We start from the raw sequence: 24,991 nt of genomic DNA, 5'->3' as shown, positions 1-24,991 counted from the left end.
TTTATGCATTATTCTGATTTTCATGATACATAAATCAAACTAAATAAAAAGTGTGTTTTTCTGAGATTTCAAAGTTTTTGACAGTAAGCAAAGCTGGCTAAATGCAGCCTAGCAATACGTGCTATTTAGGAGAAGATATTTCTATACTCTGTGCTTCTGTGTAGAGTGCGATGAGGAGTGGAACTTTACATGTAGCCTGTAATGGAATAGGTCCAAGCTAAGGTGAAGGAGGGGTCCCTCAATGTGTTTCCCATATGATTCCCTTTGCATGCTCACTGCAGCTATAAATACGTTTTATTGGGTTTAAGTGGAATTAGTGAAGATATTTGTCGTCAGTGTAACTATCAATATACTGTGACAGTGTGGCGTGCTGAGATGTACATACACTTTATGTATGCACAAATTTGATCTCTAATGAATATTTATACAGAGTACTCACAGTGCTTGCAAAAGATTGACACCTTCACTCTTAAAAATATGTTTCTTTGAGTAGAAAATTTCCTTCCTCAGCTTATACATAACAATCAAACAGGATTTATCCCACAAAGACAAACTCATGGTAATATTAGACACATGCTACATATATTAGGCCATATTGAACAATGTAATTTGGAAGCTTGCTTAGTGAGTTTGGACGCTGAAAAGGCTTTTGATTCTGTAAATTGGATCTTTCTGTATAGAGCCCTTAAAAGATTTGGGTTTCATGACCAATTCATTAAAGCAATTCAGACTTTATATGATAATCCAAAAACATGAATTTTTTTTTATGTATTTGGGAGAACCCTCAAACTCATTTCCCAAATTGATGGAACTTTTGAATGTTTTGGGGAGATATTCTGGATATAAACTAAATGTACAAAAGACCCAAATATTGGCTTTTAAGTGTATACCCAAAAGAAAATATTAGATAAATTTAATCTGAACTGGAGACAGAATTCATTAAAATATCTTGGAGTAAATTTACCAAGAGACATTTCGACACTGGCAGAGATTAATTATGGCCCCCTTCTAACAAAAATTAAAACAGATATACAGAGACAGATATAAAGCAGATATACAGAGATCTCTTTCTTAAACCTTAGTCACAGATTAGATTCTGTAAAAATGAATATTCTTCCAAGATTCCTCTTTTTGTTCCAGGCTCTTCCAGTAGAAATTAATTTAAAACAATTTTCAGAATGGAACAAAATGATATCTAGATTTATATGGCAGGGGAAGAGACCCAGGATTAGATTCAAAACATTAAAAATTTTAAAGGAGAATGGGGGAATGGCTCTTCTCAATCTTACAGATTACTTTTACACAGCCCAAATTAAATTCTTGATTAGTTTGTGTAATCCAGATTTTCATGCTAGATGGAAAGATATCAAATTGTCAGTAATGAAAGATCCCCCTGTGCATTAAGTATTAGGAGAAAAAGACTAGAGAAGATTTGTGGACAAAATTCAAAGTCCATGGATGAAGTCAGAATTAAAAATTTGGAGTACGGTTAAGGAGGAATACAAATTAAATGAAAAATTGAAAAAAATATTTAGATGACGTGCGTATGATAGAGATTGATGATAGATTTAAAACCTGGATATCTAAAGTAACAACATTTTATTCATTAACAGAAATAGGTCAACTGCAAGATTTCCCGACTCTGAGAGAAAAGTAAGGGCTGGAAAAACAAAATTTTTTTTAGATATCTCCAGATACGCCATTACATTGACCACAAAATTAAACAGAAAACCTTGGACATGAATGAACCAATACTACAAGTAATTGCTGAAGCATACTTAACAGAACCAAGTAAAGGCATAATTTCTAGATTGTACAAGGGTTTTATAATGGAAAAATCTAATTCTACACAGTATATTAAAAACAAATGGGAAAAAGAGGGTAATCTTGTTATTTCAGATGATGAGTGGTCCAAAGTTTGCAATCTTCAGTGGAAATACACCAATTCATATGCATGGCGGGAGTTTGGATGGAAGTGCCTGATTCGTTTCTTTATTACTCCACAACAAAAGGTACACATTACAGCGAATGTAGCAGAATGTTGGAGGCTATGCAGGAATCAAACCGCCAATCATTGGCATATATTCTGGGATTGTCCAGTGATACAAAGTTACTGGTTAGAGGTTCATAAAGCATTGATGGAAATATTCTGCACAGAAATGCCCTTTCAATTTGAAGTTTTGTACCTGGGGAATTGGAAGTGGGAAGGGCCAGATAAACATTTGTTTGGGGGTTTGATATCTGCTTGTAAAGAAAATAAAATAAGGTGCTGGTGTGCTCCCGGGCCTCCTATAATAAACAGCGGGATAGATCTAGTGAATGAAATATATATTATGGAAAAAATTACTTTCTCACTCTGCTTAAAAAAGAATAAATTCGTTAAGTCTTGGTCGAAGTGGGTTACTTATATAAAACCCTTACGACCACATTTCATGGAAGTATCCCATGAGTAAAACTACTTTTTCTGATACTATATTGCTTTACCAAATTGATAAACATATTTTGAAAGTTGTTATATAATTTCTTATGTTTAGGTATCTACTTCTGACATGTGTTTATATATCTATGCACTTCCCCACTCATGATACTGTTTGTATATTGCTCCCTGACAGAATGTATACAGTTGACTGTTGTGTTTTTTTTCTTTTCTTTCATGGTAGTTGATTGTTTGTTTTAAAAATGTTTTTAAAAAATTTGACCCGGAAGGTGGTTAAAAGTGGAGATGTGATTGTCTCTCAAAATAAAGAATTAAAAAAAAAAAAAGTTTCTTCAAGGATTCCTTAGTAAACACACCAGGTCTATGTAGAACCATGAACATGCAAAGAACCATTTGCATGCTTAAACTTAACATATATTCTGCTGTTGGAACAATCTCCAATTTTGCCATTTTTTAGTTTTTATCATAATTTGAAATTACCTGTTGGCCTTTACATTTTGTATAATTTTCATGATGAATGAACCAAAAGAAACTGCCCAAAATGACTAGTAAAAAATTCTGGTTCCGTTGACTTTAAAAGTCTATCTATCTGTCTGTCTGTCTGTCTGACATCTAAGCATGAGATGAAATTTGTATAAACATACAGAACCTCTTACCATTCACAGTGAACAATACACTGAGAAGACACTGCACACATATCTACAGTAAGAAAATGTAAACTTTATTGTACATTGACATTTCTAGTTCTCTGATTTATAGATCAAAAACACAATGAATGCCAAAGTCACTTATTTATTACATTACTGATTCATTTGAGGCCCTGATTCGCAAAAAAAAACAAAGGCCTCACACCCATTTAGCAGACAGAGAATTTAGGACAGCGACGTTAGCAAAACTTTTAATATAAAATCTAAGCAAAAAAGAGAAGAGGCTCCTTGTATATTGTTCTGAATAAAACCTTCACAGTTTGTCTCTTTTGAAAACTAAACGTTCAGATGTAAAAAAATGGAGGTTAAGACATTGAAGCGTGTAGAACGTGGGGCCTCACTAAGACATTCTTTGCTTGTTGGATTTGATATCTTTGACCTGAGAGATCTGCAGTTACAGTAAACATTGACAATAACAATCTGGATTAAGAAGAGGTTCCAAGAAGGCTACATGTACCAGGTCACACCGATCAAGTTCTCAGCACAGGAGATTCATATGACAGTGGCTTATTCTGGTTTCAGACTTGAGGACCAATGATCAAATGTTGGGCTCCTACTAATCCCCTCGTAAACTCATGTGCTGATGACTGAAGTGTGCAGGAGCATGAGGGCTATGAGGAGACACAGCACCCATGAAGTATATCATTTGGCATTAAAGTAATTTTTGCATTTCTGTGTTCCCCTGTATTACTGGCAGATCAGTATTTTAGACTTACTGTAGTTCCATATCACAGAAGTGTATATCAATTTAGACCACATTTCTTCCTCAAAACTCCTGACATAAAAAATGAGATTAACAAAAAATATTGTTATCAATTCTTATCAATATATATATTTTCTACAGTAAATATATATATATATATATATATATATATATATATATATATATATATATATATCAATTGTTCAATTGTTATCAATGTATTTGATCAATGTAATTGTTAACTATATCTATATCTATATATATATATATATATATATATATATATATGAACAATATAGTGAGCATGTGTGGTTTGTGTAAAGATTCTGTAAAGCCATCTTTTGGTTTAGTTAATTCATTATGATATAATCCTATCTCTATCATTGTAAACTCCTAATCAACTACATTAAAATGTTACAAATCACTTCAGATGAATAAAAACATAGGGACGCACAATGATATTGGAGTCATATTGGTACTGGCAGATAATTGCTTTAAAAATAATTTCAGCACTGGACAGATGTTTATATTTAGCCAATATTTCATGCCAATATTGGAAGAGATATTAACTGTACTCAAACACTAACATTTTATTCTTTTAACTTGCTTTTGCAAGTCTAAAAACCAATTCACGCTGTCAGAACAAAACCTTGTATCTTCAAAAAGTAACATTACAGCAGAAGGAAAAAAACTGTCATTACTTTTAATGTAAGACATTGTATCAAGACATTATTCTAAGTCTCTATTAGTCCATTTGTTACAAAAGTTTGACACAATGTAAGTGGCCACTAACATTTTCAAATTTTGTAAAAAATGACAGAAATTGAGATACAAGGTTTGGTTCTGACCGTGATGAAATGTTATGTTATTTGTCTCTGTAATGCTAATGCTAAATATAGTATTAGTGCCAATTTATATGTTTTATGAATGTTTACGTATCACCATCATCATTGCCATTGCCACGTACATGGAAAATCGGATATCAGCATTGGCTCAGAATTCCCATATCAATGCATCCCTAAAAAGTATTGATTAGACAACTGTACATACAAATATAAAGACATAAAACAAATGGAAAGCAAAATATGTGACATCAAATGCATCTGAAAAACTCTCAAAAAGATTCAGTATCCCACTGTAAGACTGTGCAGCTAACAAGGTATTTGGAAGTGAACCATCTGCTATACCATCTAAGATGGTCACTTCTTACCATTTTACAGGATTGGTTCAAATCTTGTACCACAGTGTTGTTTTGTGTATCACCATGTTTGATTATTAACTTAGCTATTTCTAGTAGTAAGTGCTTTTGGGTTCTTTTGTGTTTGTCACTTGAAAGTTTTTCACATTTAACAAAAACAACAGGCTTGAGGTACAGTTATAATAGCAAAGTAATCAGCAAAGTCCAAGTGAAAGGCCTGCTAAATCAAGAGGAGAGAGATGCTTCTACTCCACCTGACAGCAACGCAAAGTTTCCTCCGTACAGTTTCTTCCTCAGCAGGAAGTCTCTTTTCACTGATTGTTTGGTCTTCTTCAGAAATTTCATTGTTTTTAAGCATATGAAGGGTTTGATTTCTCAGGCCATTTTATGCGAGGTGGAAACAGTTCAACTTTAAGGCTGTAAGAATTTCTCAAGTGTAAACCACAGCTCTAAGAAAATGAAATGTCAATAAAAAAAAGGATTGCACAAATAAACAGAACAAATAGCAGAGAAGTAAAACAAAACGGTTTTAAAAAGAGAAAGTAGAAATCATTTTGATTTGTAAAGTGCAAAAGTAGAAAATAATCTCGTACCTAACCTCAAGACTGTGCCTTGAGACCCAGAAAGTGGTCTTTGTGGAAAGTGCAACTTGAGATCAGCACAAGTGAAGAAATCAAAAATAGAAAATCAGCCTTGTGATAGCCAGTCAGTTTGGCCTCAGGACGTCTTCCGTACGAATATAGGCACATCTCCGAGACCAGCAGGGTAGCTTTGGAGAAGCGTCCCTCCATCAAACACTTTAGCGTTGTTCGTGTCCTGCCATTGAAAGTCACTGTTTGGCAGATAAATGTCTCTCTGCAAGACTCCTTTTTCTGTGACTGGTGCAACAAGGACCTGAAAGAACAGATGTCATAAAAATGTAGTGCTTTTGGCTTGACGGCACAACTCTGTCTCACAGTAGCTACTACACCTTTAAGCAAAACAAAACTCAAAGTTAGCAAAGGATCATGTTTAAGTTAAACAGTTGCAGTTAACTTAAAATCAAAACGTCATTACTTTTTAGTCCCTGGTCATATTTTAAAGAAATGCATTGGCAAAAAATATAAAAACGAACCAAAATTCACTGCGAAGCTGAACGCAGCACACAGGCATCAAAGAGAGCTTTGATCATTTTTATGGTTCACAGTAAGCCATACTGTGCTCTCAACAAGTCTGCATGACCTTATAAAGACCTGGATGCAGTTTGCTGGCAACATGACACGTCTTTTATGTATATATATATATATATATATATATATACACACACACACACACACACACACACACACACACACACACACATTTTTGTTCAACCATTCTTTAGGCAAGACACATCACACCATGTCACTTGAAAACAAAATCCTTGTTTTCCTGTAATCTTTGATCAAAATGTACTGACTTTTGTTCACCTCTAAAACATTGATGTGATGACTTCATTATGACGTGTTATGATTTACAGTTGTTGACTTTTTAAAAAGCAGCATGCACATTACTAATTTATTTTGAGGACTACTTACAGACATGTGCCATCAATATTAACCATTAATTAAGTGGACCACAATGAAAAGCTCTAGGTCTTTGTCGTGTTCTTATCTTTGGTAGTTCTAGTGTGTTTCAATGATAGTGCTGTATGTACATTTCTCATTCATTCAAAATCAGTCATGAGACATCTGTCATATTCTTGTATTTTTTGTTTTTATATACTGTATATTTTATTATAGCTTTGATGACTGGTGGGGTGGATGCTCACCTGATCTCCAATGAGAAACTCATCATCAATAGTGAAAGTGGCTGGATCCTCAGGACTGACCCACCATAGTGGACGGTAGACAGGGTTTCCACTGACCTGCCACTCTTCTGCATATTTCTCTATCAGTGGCACCACAAATTCCTGGTGCTTAGCTATGTAGACTCTGGTGAAGTTAAGGACCTGCAGGGCAAAATCATTGTCCTGAGGTTCAGAACTAGCATCGAAAGGGACATGGGGTAACAGTTCACTGTAAGGCATTATAGGCTATATGACTACTACAGGCCTGTCATAAAAACTGACATAAACCTAACTAAACATTTATAAAAGCTTATTCCAACATAGGTTGCTGTCATAAAGGCCGTTTTTGTTAAAAGTTTGTCTAGGTGACAAAATATCTATGTGACACTAATTTTTTCATATAAAGTAAATGGTAAAATTACACATATTTTGGTTTAAGAGGAATTGGAATACTACACTACAGAAAAAGCTCACTCTTGTTCTGCCACCTTGGTGTGGCAAGCTATGTCTCATCATCAGCTTTTTTTAACTATGACATACACTCCCAGGAAAAACAAGCTTCCACTCTAAAACAACAAATCATTAAACAAAAAGATAAAGTAACTTAAATTTTGAAGTTCTGTGTGTAAATTTGCAGACAACCTTTTACAGAAAGAAGAGTCAGTATTTTTCTACTTGGTATTAATGGCGTCAAACAGTTGAAAAACACCGCTGAGCTAGTTTGTGATAAATGTGAGACCAAATATTCTCTATAGGGATCAGGCCAAAACCCTCAGTAAAAACATTATATTTTGGATTTTATTTTGTGTAATTTCATTACTTTGTAATTGAACAATCACACAGATAAGACTGCATTCTCCAGCTCCCTTTTTTGAGCAGGTTTGTTGGACATGGATAAAACAAAGTTTTAGACTAAACTGCAATGCCAATAGTGCTTCTACCATTAGAAACTCTATTTAGTGTAGGCTTAGGCTTCTTCTGAGTCTGGGAAACTGGCCATTGGCAAGCTTTGCTAGTTTGCAGCGATCTATGGTAGGAAAATCCCAAAAAGGCTTGAATTTAGAACAGACATATAATGTAAAGCTTCAATCAGCTTGGCCCTCATTTATTTTCCACTTTTCAGTGCCAAGGGATTTAAGTCACCAGCTTTCATACACCTACAAGCATTAACTATCAGAATGTTCAGACGAGCCCTGCAGTTATTACGCTCTCCTCCATTTCATATGGAAAATGGATGTGAATATTTTTGCATTGCGGTTTGACACTATCCAAATGTACTTCTACTGTGGAACGTTTCAAACATTCCTAGAAGGGTCACATCCTTAAGCTAACATCCCATTCGGCCTCTGGTGACGGAAACAAAGTAAAACCACATTCATAAAAAATGTATTTTGAGGACAAGAAAAGGTTTCGTGAGATGAATTTTGAATTGCTGCCTGAGTTCAACCTAATTTCAAATTGAGAAAACAGGCCTGTGGTTTTCATTCTGGTTATATTTCTATTCAGACTCAACATGGTCATTGATTTAACAGCCTCTAATGGGCGTTGGAAACACACACAGTAAGTCAATAACTCATCACACAGCAATGAGTGGAAAATAAAGGTGGCCAGTACTATTTAGAACCAACTCGATGTTGTTTGACATGATTCCCACAACTATACACAACAACAGTATAACACACTGCAAAACTGTATATGGAGTGAAAGCACTGTCCATTTATGTTTCCTAAAAACAACATATTTGTCTGTCATGACAATTACAACTGAAACCCTTAACTGCCTCTGTAAAATCTCTTTATCCTTCAATTCATTATCATTCCTGAGTGCTGCACTGACGGTCATTATGGTCAAGACCGAGGGCCACAAATTTGAAAGAAAAGCTAACGCAGACCAGATGGATGCCTAACCACAGGTAATGTTGGGAAAAGGCCAAGCAATTACTCCCCAAAACGCAAGAAAAATAGTCGCCTGCAGGATCCTCCACACTTGTCCGAACCCTGAACTGCACTCCAGAGGCTCAAAGATACCAAAACCTGTGAGTAGATACGCTGGACGCAGAGGGTCAGATGTTTTTCTAACCCTCATTGAGATATGATTCTCACAGTCCCACACAGTCGGACTGAATATTAGATTCCAGCCTTAGCAGGAAGGAAAAGGCATTCTGTCAGATCAGCCCTCATACTGAAAAGAGCACAGGTGGAACTATAAGCACATCTTCTGCTGCTCTACATACTTTCTGAACTTTTTTGAGGATAAGGACAAAAAAAAAACTGTCAACATGTAGATTATAAAAAAAGCATTTCACATAGTTACAATTGATATTTTTGCATGCTTTATCCTGATTGTCTTCTTTAAGTTGTTGGTTGTCAGTTGTTTACTGTCACAATCAATAGATTAAAATCTATAACCTAACCTAAAGAAATGGATTAAACTTTGTTCTCAATTAATCAACAGTTTGCCATTTAAATGATAAACATGACATCTGCAGGTCTGAATATAAATATATAGTACAGACAGCAGAAGCTCTGTGACCTTCAATTTCTATCCCTTGGTTTAGGTGGCACAAACCTTTAAATTCAGTTTGTGATAATTACTTGATTGTCAATAAAACTGATAGCCACAGTCCTATTTATGAGAAAAATGGTGGATTAAAACTATGTTAGAATAAATTTTTTCTTAAGACTACATGTCATATGGTGTTATTCAAGTACTAGTAACATTAAACCTGAGCTGGAAGTAGTGGAATAAGATCAGCAGCATGAGTGACACTTACTCACCTTATCATCTTCAGATGCCCAAGGAGGTGTCTGGAAACTGAGAACTGGCAGAAAGGCCATGATACTCAGCCAACGAATGAAGAGCTCATCATCTGTTACTAGATCACTGGAGAGAGAACCTCCTATAGGCCAAAGTTGCATGATACACAGATCACAGGTCACATTCATATCCAGATTCTTGCAAGTTATGAAGTCATATAATATGAGTTATATAACATGTTATAAAATATGTAAAGTCTACACTTTTAGAAATAAAGGTTCCTAAATGGCTCTTGGTTTGAATACACATTTCTAAGGAAAACCTTTCATGTGTAAAGCACTTGTACATTATGTGGAAAGGCATTAAACATATGAAGGTTTTTCACAGTTCCAAACCTCAGTTACCAAAAAATCTGTCTATAACCATTCACAGAAAGACAGTGGCAAAAGTAATATTAGAGGTAGACCTTTAGTTCAAGCTATAAATGTCAAATTGAAAACATTGCATAAAAAACACATCTATAATGATGCTATTTTCTGTGATGTTAAACTCACGGTAGTTCAGATTAACATTTTTGGGCTGTTGTAGATTAAATGCAGACATTGGCAGCTTGGAAAAGACATTCCATGTTTTAATTTAAACTTGCAAAAGACATTACCATGTATTTGACCTTGCAGACATTTTATAGTGACTCATTCACTAAAGAGCCCTGGTGTAGAGTTGCTGCTGTTTTCGTCTATCATCTCATTGGAGGCTCTAACATCATAAGGCTTCCAGTAGTACTCGCAGTCAGTAACATATCTAAAATTTCCAGACGGCCTATAGTAATGTCTTTTCTCACCCATTGGAAATCAAAATGTGATTGATTGATTTCGCTGCCCATTTCTAATTATGTTAGTGGTTAATCTAATATGTTAGGCCTTCAGTCCAGCTTCTGAAGGCCTAACCAATGGGAGAGCTCAGCCTAACCAATGGGACAGCTGTATCTACCGGAATACTACAGAAAAAAAAAAACTTGATTGGACAGTTTTCTGTTTCAAGACCTTAACCTTTTGGTTTCCTACCAAAACTTATCAATGAAAAACAATGCTTGCAGAATTTACACAAAACAAGCATCAGGATTATATGCAATAAAAATAAACAAAAATGTACAGGTATGTATTTCACAAAAACTGATCTGCCGTTTTCTATAGGCATAACAGGACCTGAAGGTTCCCCACTGTCCTTAACGAACCGAAAGTAGTTATACTATGGCACTGCACCAAAGAACCTTTTTGGTACCTCTATTTTTAAGAAAATAAAAGTCAGAAAGTAATAACAATATGCTTATGATGGGGTGCAGAGAAAGCTAAGGGAAATGGGGGACAGAACTCCTGTATTACCTACGGCATCAGGAATGAAGAAATTATAGCCCAGCAGGCTGTAATGCAGCAGGGATGGAATGATGCCTTTGAGGCCAGCATAGCTCCAGTCAGACTGCAGTGCACTCATACGGATGAAGAGAGGTTTATGGCTGGACCTGCACCCAGAGAATAACAGAAAAGACTGTAGAGCTTGTATCAAAAAGACAACATTAGCTGAAAAGCAGAAACATGCTGGAAATGAGAAGATGAGAGGAGTCTCATGGTAGATGGAGTGAAGGTAACAATGAAGTTAAATTAGTTGTTCATGGTGAATGTTTACCAACAGAGAGGCATTTAGGCTTCACAGAAGTAAACATGACCTGTAGATAAAACTTTTAGTGTTTTTATAAACTCTTTAAAAGGATCATATCCTGTATTTTATTTTATTATGTATTGTATTTTTCTTGTATTTTATTTTGTTCTTTTGTCTTTCCTGAAGTTCACTTATGTTCCCAAAACATGTGGAATTTGCTCTTACATCACCAGTTTCCATCCTCTCTTTATTACTTAAACAGGCTGTTGTTGTTTCTGTGTCTTAATGTAAATACATGTAAATGATCTCTGTTCTGAATTACTGTTCTGTGTTGTGTCTCATTCAAATAGCTCTCAAGCTCTCTTTGTAACTACAGTGTGAAAGCCTGGGTTAAACAGGCAGATGCATGTAGATGTGCTGGTTTTTATGACATCACACAATCAATCCAAAACCAGTTGCTTTTACAGCTTAATTTCCATATATGTATGGCATGGATTACATACACTTTTTCATGACATGGCTCCTTTAAAATGTAAAGGCTTGTATATGGGCCAGCACTTCAATTCCTCTGTCGCAGAACCAAAAAAACTTACATATTAGGTTCAAAATAGTTACTGAATGATTAAATTGGTTACTGAATAATAAGGACCCATATCACAGAAAATTTAATTTTCAGTCACTTTTTTGATTTAGCATGTAAACATTGTTTTAGTTTCAAAACATACCAATCCTTCTTTAGTCCATACAAATCACATATGGAAACAGATGTTAGGTCAACCTTTGGCTCGTACCTTGTTCCTGCACTCACAATGGCATTGTCTCCTATCCTCTCAGCAAGGTCTGCCAGTAGACCAACGTATTCATCTCCTGTCAGGGCAGGAGGGGGCCGCAGGGCCTGCTCCTTAAAGGGGTTTCCCTCTCCCCCCTCCAAGATGACATACTCCATCCCCAGGCGACTGTGCAGACTGCCCACTCTCTCCAAGAACCAGTTGATAGCTTCTGGGTTAGTGATGTTCAACTTCACACAATACTTTCCTCTCCACAGAGTTAACAGAGGAACCTAGAGAGAGAGTGAGAGAGAGTGAGAGAGAGAGAGAGAGAGAGAGAGAGAGCAGATAAATGGTGTCCAGATGTCTGAATTGGTTTGTGGATGAAAAACAGATATGCAGACAGTCAGGCGTGTACCAGTCGAGCCTGAGGGCCGGAGGGCAGACTGAGCCAGTAATCCTGCGTCCCGTCCTGCACGGAGGTCTGGAACTGCTGGGTGTCCACACTTAAATATGGGGACAGGGTTACGGAAATGTTCAGAAGCTTCACAAAAGGGAGGTCCCTGGTCTGTCTCTTCAACGTTCTTCTCCTGCCATTGAGGTAGTCATGGTCCTGCAAGTTAATAAAGATGGAAACTGCAGTCTTATTATAATTATTTAAGGAAAGACAACATGTGATTTTCTATTTGCTTTCTAGGAAAATAACATGAAATATTATCATTAGTATTATTAAATGTACATCACACGACTCACGGAAAAGTAGTTTGTTTTGCTTATTCAGATTCAGCAATGAATTAGATGAATCATGGAAAGTATAACCCCATTTGAACCGAGTTGAACTTTTGTTATTGACCAAATACTTATTTTCCACCATAATTTACAAATAAACTTTTTAAAAATCCTACAATGTGATTTCCTGGATTTTTTTCTCATTTTGTCTCTCATAGTTGAAGTGTACCTATGATGAAAATTACAGACCTCTCTCATCTTTCTAAGTAGTAGAACTTGCACTTTTTTGCCCCACTGTATGCCCAATTTGATGTCAACAATATGTTTCAAAAAAGATGGGACAAGGCAACAAAAGACTAATAACATTGTGCAATGCTAAAAAAAAACAACAACACCTGGTCAGTAACATGACTGGGTCTAAAAAAACCTCCCAGAGAGGCTGAGCCTTTCAGAAGTACAGATGAGGAGGGGTCACCACTCTGTGAATATAATAGTGCAACAACTCAAGAATAAAGTTTCTCAATGTAAAATAGCAAAGAGGTTTTGCTTTTCATCATCTATAGTACATAAAAATATAAAGCACATAAAAGATTCAGAAAATCTGGAGAAATCTCTGCATGCAGGGGCCAAAAACCAGGATTTGCTGGCCATTATCTCTGGGCCTTCAGGCGGCACTGCATTAAATGCAAGTATAATTCTGTCATGGAAATCACTGCATGGGCTCAGAAACACTTCTGAAAACCACTGTCTATGAAAACAGTTTTTTTGCTACATCCACAAATGCTAAATAAAACTCCAAAATGCAAAGAAGAAACCGTATATAAACAGGATTCAGAAATGCTGCCACTTTCTCTGAGCCTGACCTCAGTTAAATATGACTTAGGGGAAGTAGAAAAGCATTCTGTGGTCTGACGAATCATCATGGCCACTGTGTCTTCCGGGCTAAAGACCAGTCAGTTTGTTATGAGTGCAAAGTTCAAAAGACAGTATTCGTGAGGGTATAGGTGTGCATGACTGCACATGGCATGGGTGACGTGCACATCTGTGAAGGCAACATTAATGCTTTAATTAATGCTGAACAATATATATATATATATATGTTTTGGCAACATGTGCTGCCATCCAGATGACATCTTTTTCAGGGAAGGCCTTGCTTATTTCAGCAAGACAATGTTAAAGCACATTCTGCATGCATTACAACAGCAATGCTCCAAGTCCAGGCACAAAACTGGCCTGCCGGCAGTCCAGACCAGTCACCACTGAAAACATCTGGAACATTATAAAATGAAAAATATGACAAAAGAGACCTCAAACTGTTAAACAGCTGAAGTCCTATGTTAAGCAAAAATGGGAAAACATTTCACTTTCAAAACTACAGCAATTGGTCTCCTAAGTACCCAAACACAGAGTGTTGTTAAATGAAATGGTGATGAAACACAGTGGTAAACATGCATGACTTTTTTGGAACATGTTGTGGGCATCAAATTCAAAATGGGCATATATTTTTCTACAAAAAATGAAATTTCTCAGTTTCAATATTAGATTTGTTATCTTTGATTTGTTACTATTTTCTATGAAATATATGGTTTAAATGATTTGCACATCATTGCATTTTGCTTTTATTTACATTTTGCACAGTGTCACAACTTATTTCACATGGCTAATATGATAAAAACTAAATATTCAATGACTTAAAATCATATGGAAAAATTTGGGCACCGCTGGTAAAATAAGTTAACACATCCTTGACATAAGTTAACTTCTGCTGCACATTTGAATAGAGTTACTGTTCATTCACTGAATTTAATATACTGAGGGGTTGATACTATGGTAAGTTGTGCAAAAGTTATGATACATTTTATATTTTAATTTTTTCCAAAATGTTGAACTCAAACAAAAAGAAAGAGTGCAGTAAAATTTGAAAAAGAGTGCTATATTTAAGTGTTAACTTATTTTGACTCAGAAAATCAACAAAACATAATTTGACAAAGGGTGTTCAAACTTGCAAACAACTGTATGTCAGTAAAACAAGTAACACAAATGCTCTGATTGCACTATTATTGTTAACCTTTACTATTATTAATTATTATTACTATTAATTATTGCTATTAAGTATGATTTCCTAATAATAGTGTAACAAATTGCACAAGCTACTCAATAAAAAACAATTACATCCAAATTACATTCTGTATCAACAAATTTAAGCCCACACTTCCAGCTTTTTTTCAATTTGTTTCCAGCATTAAGAAACATCAAACTTGGCAAAAATTGCTGAAGCATGGTCATAACTGGCTGACTTTTGTTCAAAGTACATTATTCAGAAATCAGCCAATTTATTATTTTTATTTTGGCTGAACTGTGTTGTGATTATATGAAGTAAAAAGTCAGGTAAGGGCAATTGCTCTGTATGATGCTGCACCTGTAGCATAATTATGTATGACTCATTGTGCTAAATAGCGAGTTACCTTGTATTTTGGTTGTAGCACTTTATTAGATGTCTCTTCTCTTTTACTTATGAATACAAATGTCATTTTGATTGAAAGGTTGTAAAATAAACTAACAGAACTCTTCTGCTTGTTTCAGTGAGCTACAAGTAAGAAAATACTGATATCAAATTACACTCTGCTTTTGTTGCTGCCAGCAATAAATTACTTCAATGGGTTAAAAAGAGTTGATATTTTGTGTAAGGCCTTGCGTGGGACGCGCCCGCCCCCCAAGCACTCGGCGGCAATGCACCTCGGTGAGGACACCGGGGAGAGAGCTGCATGTGTGGAGGGGGCAGAATGCAAAGCCCGAATGCCGGCGGGAGGAGGAGGACGAGGACGCTGGTGCCAAATGTGAGAGACACCAATGCATGGAGCGCCCCCTCATTAAGGGCAGCGTGAGAACCAGAGCCAAGAGGGAATGAGAGCTCGCCGCTCCACCTACACGTTATCACCCCCAGCTGGCAGCTCGGCTGCCTGGGTCAAACGTAGCGGCCTTGCTGTATAACAGGGGGCGGGGCCAGGGCGGCGGAGCTCGGGACTCACTCTTCCCTCTGGTGCTTCTAGTAGCCGGCACCAGCGTCATCCTCCTCCTCCCGCCGTCACTCCCGCATGTCGGGGGAGCACGGGCTTTGTGTTCCACCTCCTCCACCCTCGCGGCTCTCTCCCCAGCATCCTCACTGAGGTGCATCGCCACTGTGTGTTCGGGCCCCGCCTTCTTGCCGGCTCTCTCAGCAGTCATCATCAGGGCCCAGGGGGCGGGCACATGCCACACCTTCTTTGCATGGAGAGTCAGTGCAGCAGAGACGCTGGAAGCCGGGGTTATATTTTCACGGTCTTAGCTAAATCTGGCTAAAGGTTAAGACTGAAGCGTGAAGTCTAATGTTAGTGTTATGGTGACTTGTGACACTATGGTTAGCATTACAGCCTTATCTCACTCTGTGGATTACAGTTCAAAGCCTGGACTGCATCTGGGCTTAGGGGGTCAAAGGCCAGTAATAAAGTAGCTAGGATTAGACAGTACACAATGAGTAACAGTAGCATAACACCATACAAGTATGTTATGTAGGGACAAAGTTAGCTCACATGTTCTGCCTTTAGCCTAATACTTCTTTCTGAAGTATACTGGCCAAACAGTTGACCACCTCAGCACACAAGAAGGGGGGCAGGGAGGAATGTTAGGAAACCTATTTGGTGCCAAAAAGCATGTTTCTCCAAAGACTTTAATTCAAAATGACCTTTGCTTTCAACAAAATATTTTTTCTTTCCGAACATTTCAGTCTCTTTGTCCTTGTTTTGTTGTACTAATTTTTTTCCAGTCATCATTTGTTTTGAGAGCATTTAGAACATCAGAAAGGAACTTTATTTGTTTCCTTTTCTCTTGGGTTTTACATCATTGCTCATACATGAGCATAAGGGAACACAACTAAGCTGTTGTCATGACCACTGAATTGCATCAGTCACTCTGCGTTTCTAGCGTGGTCACTCCCGTAAAATTTATGACTTGTCACTGGCTCAACTTTTGATGCCACAAGAAATTCCACATAGAACAAGAAGGCAAGCTCTGGGACACATACTGTACTGTGAAAGAGTCAGAGGTCACCCATCATTTTTAAAATGTAAAAATCTTTAAAAGTTATTTCATTTTTTCAGCGTCATGATAATAAGTAGACAAAAATATTTAAAAGAAACCTCAGCAACATTTTCCCAGTATTTAATGTGTCCACCCTTTGCTCTTATTACAGATTATTTTTTGAGGAGACTTGCTTTGAGTTTTTTAAATAAATCTGAAGGAATATTTTTCCACACCTCCAAAATTAAACCTTACTCTTCATCTCAGGTGTCCAGTTTCAAGGTGGCAATTTTTTCTTTTTTGTCTATTTCCTTTTTTCAGTAACAGCTTCTTGACAGCTACACATCCATTCAGACTCATAGTGTTGATTTGTCTTCTCACAGTGGCAGGATGGACAGAAACACCTGTGTATTTTTTCAGATCTGAAGCAAGAGTGGAGCTTGATTTTCTCTTCTCTCTAAAATTGAAAGCTTTCAGTACTGTTAGTATGATGGGAACAGTTGTGGTGGGCTACCAGGTTGTGATTATTAGGAGCTCAGTTTTCTCTGTACCTTTTTAAATATTTGGAAAATCCATTTTTTTCACCTATTTTCCTCCTAAAAATGAATAACCTATTCTTAATGGCCATTTTGACTAGAGATTAAACAAATGAAGGGTGGTCTCTGACTTTTGCACAGTACTGTACTTCTGGGAGTGCATGTGCCACTGAATAAGTCCTATAGAAATAAACAGATGCTAATGTCTGTGTCCGTGGCTATAGTACTTCCATACTACAGAACGATCAGGCACCTAATACCACATCTTCCTTCCCTGATGACAGCTGTCTGCACAACTGCATTCTCACTCAGGTTTGAAAATGAACACTTAACAGCTGAGTACACCTCAGGAACAGTGCTTTTTGTCTTTTAGGTGCCATCATGTATAACAATATGTTACTATTGCTGCACTAGAAAACAGCCAGGCACTAGTGATGAACGGCAAAAGTCGGACTTAACACCTTGGAAATCTTACTTTGCTGATTGCTTTAACAGTATGGAAAATGTTGTCTTTGAGCATCATTGGGAAAAAAAAGATTTCCGGGCCTATTAATGGATTTACCATGACTCAATCTAGAGCTGCAGCTCAGTGTCTATGAAAATAAAAAGAATGGCGTAAGCTTAGATCAATCATTCTGCTCGACATGATCTGTGGTGTGCTGTGTAAATGAAGGATCTGGGCAATAAACAGAAAACACTGGCAAGCATGTTTATAACCAGATTCAATCCAAGTCAAGCTGTTGGTTCTGCTTATGACTGTTATTTTAAGCTAATATGGAAACTACAAGGGAAAAAAATAGAACATTGCATGAACACTGACATTTTCTCAAAATTTCATGAAACTATCACGAAGTGAAAGGCTTTCCTCTGTGATAAGACATCCAGGACACGTTTCTACTCTTTAAAAAGCACAGATGGGTTAGTGTGATTGAGTCAACTCCCAATCCCAATTCAATCTCCCAAAATAGGAAAAGAAAGAACTGAGTCACATTTTAAAGTAATTTGAACTCTGAATGTGAACTCCCAATGACTGCATTTAATTAACCAAAGTAAGAAAAAATCCAGGAGAAAACTCAGATGGCTTTCAAATGAACCTCAATTCAGTCTATGAGTCTAATTATTGTAAATAGAGGTCTACCAGTCCCCAGATAAGCATGTCAGAGACAGAGAACATTCTCTTCCTGGGAGAGAGCAGGTTCTCAGCTCTTTTCTCCTCAGTTCTCCTCCCATTTACCACCTCTAATCTTTTGGGAGGAGTTCAGCAGTGTGAAAAGAAAAGTAACATCAGTGAAGTGACAGGCAATGTTTTTGAAATAACAGCCAGTGAACTCCTGACTCCTCTCTGTGGTATATGAGCAGCTTACGGCATTACTGTAATATCAAATTTACCTGAAGAAGTTGGTCTTGGCGTGTTGCCTTAGCATTCCTTTTGGAGCCAGCCTTTATTCACAGCTGCCCTGTTTTCACTCAGGCAACATGTGATTAAATCTGGCTGAGCAATTGGGTCAGTTGTCTGTTTGGTCACAGAAAATATTCAATTATAAGAGAAGATTAATCTGTCTGATTTGTGCATAATCATACACAGTACTGTGCATAATTCATTTATTACATTTCCAGTCAAAACAGCCATTCAGCCATTATTACTTTTTCAGGAGATATTTTTACTTTTTAATCATTTTTAAGGAGATACATATCTATTTGCATAAGAAAAAAAATAATACAAGAAAAATCTGAGTAACTAAAAAAGTGAAGCTGCTGGTGGGCTCAGAATAACATCCTGGCCACCTCAGAGTCCAGACCTCAACACGACTGAATGCGTTTGGGATTACTTGGATTGTGAGGAGCTGAAAATGCAACCAACTTCTAAGACTGAACTTTGAAGGTGTGGAAAAATATCCCTGCAGATTTCTTTGACAAACTAAATGCAGGTCTCCTGAAAAGAATGGAAGCTGTGATGAAGGCAGAGTGGACACACTAAACTGCAGGATAAATTTGTGTTAAATATGTGTGTTCTGCTTTTTCACTTCCATTTTAACTGAAAATTAAATAAATAAAGGGTGGTCTTCGACTTTTGCACAGTACAGTAAGTGAAAATAGAGAATACATTTCATAATTGTCTTCTCTCTCTTACAATTTGAATAGAGCTTCCCATTTATGAAAGCCACAAAGTCTTAAGATGAGTCTGCATTATAAACTTCTTACTGACAGTGTCATATTTAAACCTTGGAACTACACCATTTGAAAACACGTACACTGTAAGAAAAATTAAGCAAGCATACATTGAAGTCAAGAATATAAGATTGTTGCATCAGTGATGATATGTAAACTTATGATTGTTATCATTGTTGAAAAAGGCTCATCTCTCACACCAGCCACACAGCAGCAGAATTATACTATATGAATAGCAGCGGCTCTCCTCAGCAAAGCAAACTCAGTGGAAACCATTTCCCTCCCTGCTGACATTTCGGTGAACCTGAGAAGTGTCTCTGTATCTCAGGGGAGCGGGCCCTGCACCTCTCTGACCTCTCCTCGGCTGCTGCAGATCCGCTTAGAAAAATAAAACCTTTCAAGTCTTAGAGCCACTGACTAGCATCGGACCATTCCTCAGCCAAGACGAGGTTAACAGGACAGCTGGCTTTTAATGTCAGATACACCACCACACTAGGATCCCAAGTCCTGGACTATTCCCTCTTGCTATCAAAGCAGAATGGCTCTCGCCAGGCCCCAGTCTGTGGCATTGATTAAGTTCAGTTCACAAACTTCAAAACAGATCACACGGAATGTTGAGACTTCCTCTGCACATTTAGCTTTTCTCATGCAAACCTGGCAGCCTGACCAAATGCAGGCTTAACATTTGTAACAGGCCAAACTAAGATTTATGTACCAGGTGTAAAAACGTATTAACTCTTCTGAATCCTATTAAATAAAGCAGGCAACATCTAATGCATCCAGTACATATGGAAGAGAATATATGTAAGTCTTATGCAAATCTTCGTTGATTTTCTAAGCGAAACTAAGTTAACACATCCTCTACAGAGAACACAATTACTGTTTATTTGCTGAATTTCACATATTTAGGGGAAAAAAATAAAACATAAACAAGGCCTGTGCATAAGTTAGGGCACATTTATATTTTCTTTTTTACTTTTTTCCCCCAATATGTTAAAATCAAACCTCTGTAATAGGCTCCAGCACCATACACAACCCAAAAGGATAAGCAGCTTAGATAATGTGTATGTGTGTATGTGTGTGTGTGTGTGTGTGTGTGTGTGTGTGTGTGTGTGTGTGTGTGTGTGTGTATGTGTGTTAAAAAATAAATAGAAATATCACCCTAAAATTAACAAAAATATGCTATATTTAATTTAGCTATTTTCACTTAGAAAACAAAATACACGTAATTTGAATGAGGACACTGAGCTTTAAAAATAATAATAATAAAATTAAAAAATTATATATATATATATATATATATATATATATATATATATATATATATATGTGTGTGTGTGTGTGTGTGTGTGTGTGTGTGTGTGTGTGTGTGTGTGTGTGTGTGTGTGTTTGTGTGTTCTAAAATGTATTTAAACCTCTACAACACACATAATTTCTGCTACCTTTATGGGGTTTCTAATAGTATGGTAGCACTAATGCTGGGCCAGATGAACATGTAGACTAAACATGGACATTTAAAGCTTGTAGTTGAAGCTTGCAACACACACTACAATCTTGGATGTAGCACTTTTACAGTGACTCATTTAAGAGCCCTGCTATAGAGTTGTTCTCCATTTCTAACATCTGACTGAAACCTTGTTACAAAGTGAATTGGTCTGTAACTCTAGAGTCCAAAGCGTAATTGGTGGATTATGATTCCACTGTTAATTTCTAATTATATTTGTAGTAAATCTAACATGTAAGGACTTCTCCCTAACCAATGTGAGAAGTCGCTTGATTGTATTTACAGAGATACAAAAACTAAACAAAACAAAAAAACGAATTGGATAATTTTCTGTTTTGAGATTTTAACCCTTTTGATTCCAACAAGAACTCAACAGTGAAGTTTCTATCATACCAGCAGACTAGAAATATAAGCATGAAGGCTGAATAAAAATGAAAATAACATACAAGTGTTTTTCAGTTCCCAGTAATTATTTGGCCTCCTCTGAAGGATATGTGACCCAAAGGGTTCCCCACTGGGTAGCTGGGTAGTGTAAATAAGTCTGTCCCTCCTTTTTTGCTTTGTTGCTAGTTGGCTCAGGACCACAGAGGCGGAAGTTGCAGCACCATTATTCAGGCCTAGCTACTTCTCTCGAGCACATAAGTGGCCGTGGCAGAGAGGCAGCAGTTGAAGGCCAGTGGGCCCACTGCTAAAACAGGTGCAAGGCTTGAGGCCGCTGACGGACAGAGATTAATCAGCTCAGAGAACAGAGCTGCCCAGGCCCTGGACTGAAGGTCAGAGCCTGAGGGAACATACTGCTAACACTGCACAGCACTCACAGTACCATGGACACAGATATGTCCATCTGATTGCTGGTTTACACTGTTTGCTTTGTTTTTATTTGGTGTTAAGTTTTATTCAACCTACCTTCCACTCTGAAGTTTTTCCTGAAAAAATAATAAAGATCAGATTTTTGTCTTTTTGAAAGTGGTTTACAGGAAACCTGACTTCTAGTTCTTGGAGTCCTGCTGGCAGAATGAGTGAGGGCGAGAGAGGAACCACAAAGAAAGGAGAGAGAGACCCACCATGTTGGAGAGGAGAGACGTGGAATGTTCGTCAAGGCCGATGACCCCCTCCCCTAGGTGGTGCCTCTTCAGCCGGTTAGAGAAGGTTCTCAGCTCCCTCTCAACCTTCACGCCTGAGTCCACATTTGCTGGAAGCTTCCAGAAAGGCAACCTTGACAATGAAAACCAAAGGAAGCATTATTAAATAAAGGTCACAAGAAACAAACTTTATTATGATTTTATTTATGTATTTGTCTTTTAACATAACCATGTATTATCAATAAATGCTTATCAGTACCAAAAGTAATAAATACATTCAAATGCAAAAGTTTGAACACCTCTGGTCGAAATAAGTATTTGACCACATCTTCTACAGGGAACAAACTTAACTAAGGCATTTTCAGCAAATTTCAGAGCACAATTTATATTTATTTGCTGAGTTTAACATATGAAAAAAGCATAAAATATAAAACGTTGGCGCAGTATTTTAACACACAAATAAATGCAACAAAATGTGCATTAAAATGTTCAGAAATGTGTTGTAGAGGATGGGAACTTATTTTCACTTAGAAAATCAACAAAAACGTCATTTGACCAGGGGTGCACAAACTTTTGCATATGACTGGATTTTGAATCTACACTCTTAAATAAAGGTGCCAAAAAAAGTGACTTTTGGGAGTGATGCCATAAATTGACTACTTTTGGTTCTTTAAAGTAAATGAGGTGTATGAGTGAGAACAATCTTTTTAAAGTCTAAGAACGTCCACATAATGTAAAGGTTCTACACCAGTTAAATATTTTTTCCTAAAGCTGTACATTTGTAGGAGTGTATTTTTAAAGATGTATAGATAGATGTAAATATAACAGAATTTTACCATATTGCTTAATTCTGACTATTCCGTACCGTAAGACATTCATGTTGGGCAGTTCTCGAAAGGGCACAGAGAGCTGTTGTACTGCCTCTTGATGGACAGTTTTGATGTTCTGTCCGACGCAGACGGTGTACTGGAGGGGCATGCGCTCCATACCGGGGGCCGTCTGAAGACAGAACTGCTGCCTGCTTTGCACCCCGACATACAGCGGGATGTGTGGGGCTACCAGCACTGCCACACCTTCAAGAGAGCAAAATCACAAACAGCTTATAAATATACAGCTCTTTAATCTTGATCATGCACCCAATGTTATATTTAAAGTAATGTGTGGCACTGGATTTCTACCAATAACTGTAATTGATCCTGAAAGAAATAGATTTCAGATTATTTCAAACTTTTTGATACTTGGTATCTCAGTTTTGTACATTGAAAAGTATATTGAAAAGTATGGTTGCTGATCTAGAATCAGCTCTCAACTGTCTGCACAGGCATAAGTACAACAGTGTGTATGGATGTAAGAAATCTTTTGCACGTAGGTCCACTCTGATGGAAATAAGTATGTATACATATAGTAGGCAGTTATAACATGGGTTGATTGATTAAATCAAGTAACAAAACCACTAATAAATGATAAGCGGGCTACACCTGCACTGTGTTCAGAATGGTTTACGCATTAACTCATTCACTACTATACAGCATTTGCTATATAGTGAACTGACTGGAGAACAGCCATGAGACAAATCACTGAGAATTCCAACAACACTACAAAATGACTGACACTTGTGCACTATTCCTGTATTAGGGAGCAAATCTGAACACATCTCAGGAGTAACAAATTATGACAAGACACATGTCATTACTGGCTAAATGCCTCTATGGTGAAGCTTAAAGAGACAAACAAATTAGGGCAACACTTTACCTGGACCCATCTTCCCTGCCACATATTACTGGCATATCAACACCATAAAGATGACGTGCCAGATGTCATATGCTGTCATGAATTATCATAACAGTTATGTTCAGTACTGTAATAGTGTTATGTTAGGATTAGTGTTAATTGGAGCAACATATGTTGATTGTTATGAGAGCTAACTACAGCACACTTAGCAAAAATAAGCATATGAGGTGTCATGACATCAAACATTTACCAATAACATAGAACTGTTATAGTACTGTACAATATCTGTCATCACAACTCATGACAGCATATGATATCTGTAATGATAATTTGTTCAAAGAATTCAAGACTATTAAGCAGAAATAAGATCATAGATGTAAGTTATCGGATAATAGAATAATCCACTCTATTGGGACTAACTTCAATAACATTATGGTTTTATAGCTATGCATCATTCCAACAGTAAAGTGGGTTGACTTAGCCAGTCACTGGCTGTTAACACTAGAGAACTTGGTATGTCCTACATAAAGGCAACATAACACCCATAGTATGAATCGCTGCTATACTACTTGTATGAAATCATGTCAACAATAACTTGAGTCTAAAAATGGCACAACACTGAAAGTGAATTTTTAACATTAGCTAACAATATAATGCTATTTTTGTATATGTGCTCTGGGTAGGCAGGTAGCCCCTGCTGAAAACACCAGCAAAGAGCAGCATGGTCCCAGGATGGTCTAAACAGCACACCAGCATCAAAAACTCAACATATGTCCATTCTGATGGCCAGCACAGCTGTTTTTTTCTAACAGGAACAGCAGAAGTGAGTGAGCTTTATCTTTATAGTGTCCCCCACCTCTGAAACTAAATCTACGCCCTTAATGTCCATACAAGCACATTCATTGGGCTGTAAAAAATAAAAATATTTAAAAACAAAACTTTGTAAGCCAGGGAACATCTTTAGTCCCATCTTTAGAGTTGCCCCCATAAAGCAGGCTGATCAGGAGACATGGTGAGAAGTATCGGGGAGATTCCAGTGTAGTGACGTTGGGAAAGGGGCCCTGGGGCTACATCAGCACATCTCTGGGTAGTTAGAAGTGGCAGAAGCACCCGCAGTTACTCCTCATAGCACTGGGTGTGTTCCACTGTGGG

The 24,991-nt window shown here is 37.2% G+C and overlaps 1 protein-coding gene across 1 annotated transcript in view; it reads right to left on the bottom strand.

Moving 5' to 3' along the window:
• Nucleotides 1-4,153: 4,153 nt before the first annotated feature.
• The window catches only part of si:ch211-236l14.4 (SITS-binding protein), a 35,413-nt gene continuing 14,575 nt past the window's right edge, over nt 4,154-24,991 (bottom strand). Inside the window, exons 3-10 of the mRNA XM_017717526.2 lie at nt 22,974-23,181; nt 22,091-22,241; nt 12,451-12,645; nt 12,057-12,325; nt 10,992-11,128; nt 9,630-9,751; nt 6,835-7,014; nt 4,154-5,939 (exon numbers count right to left, since the gene is read on the bottom strand). Coding sequence (XP_017573015.1) covers nt 5,763-5,939; nt 6,835-7,014; nt 9,630-9,751; nt 10,992-11,128; nt 12,057-12,325; nt 12,451-12,645; nt 22,091-22,241; nt 22,974-23,181 — 1,439 coding nt within the window. The 3' untranslated portion in view covers nt 4,154-5,762. The remainder of the gene's footprint in view (nt 5,940-6,834; nt 7,015-9,629; nt 9,752-10,991; nt 11,129-12,056; nt 12,326-12,450; nt 12,646-22,090; nt 22,242-22,973; nt 23,182-24,991) is intronic.

Source organism: Pygocentrus nattereri, chromosome 11, assembly GCF_015220715.1.
Source record: "Pygocentrus nattereri isolate fPygNat1 chromosome 11, fPygNat1.pri, whole genome shotgun sequence".
Taxonomy (NCBI): Eukaryota; Metazoa; Chordata; class Actinopteri; order Characiformes; family Serrasalmidae; genus Pygocentrus; species Pygocentrus nattereri.
The sequence above is the reverse complement of the archived record's forward strand: the minus strand, read 5'-3'. Positions and strand labels throughout refer to the sequence as shown.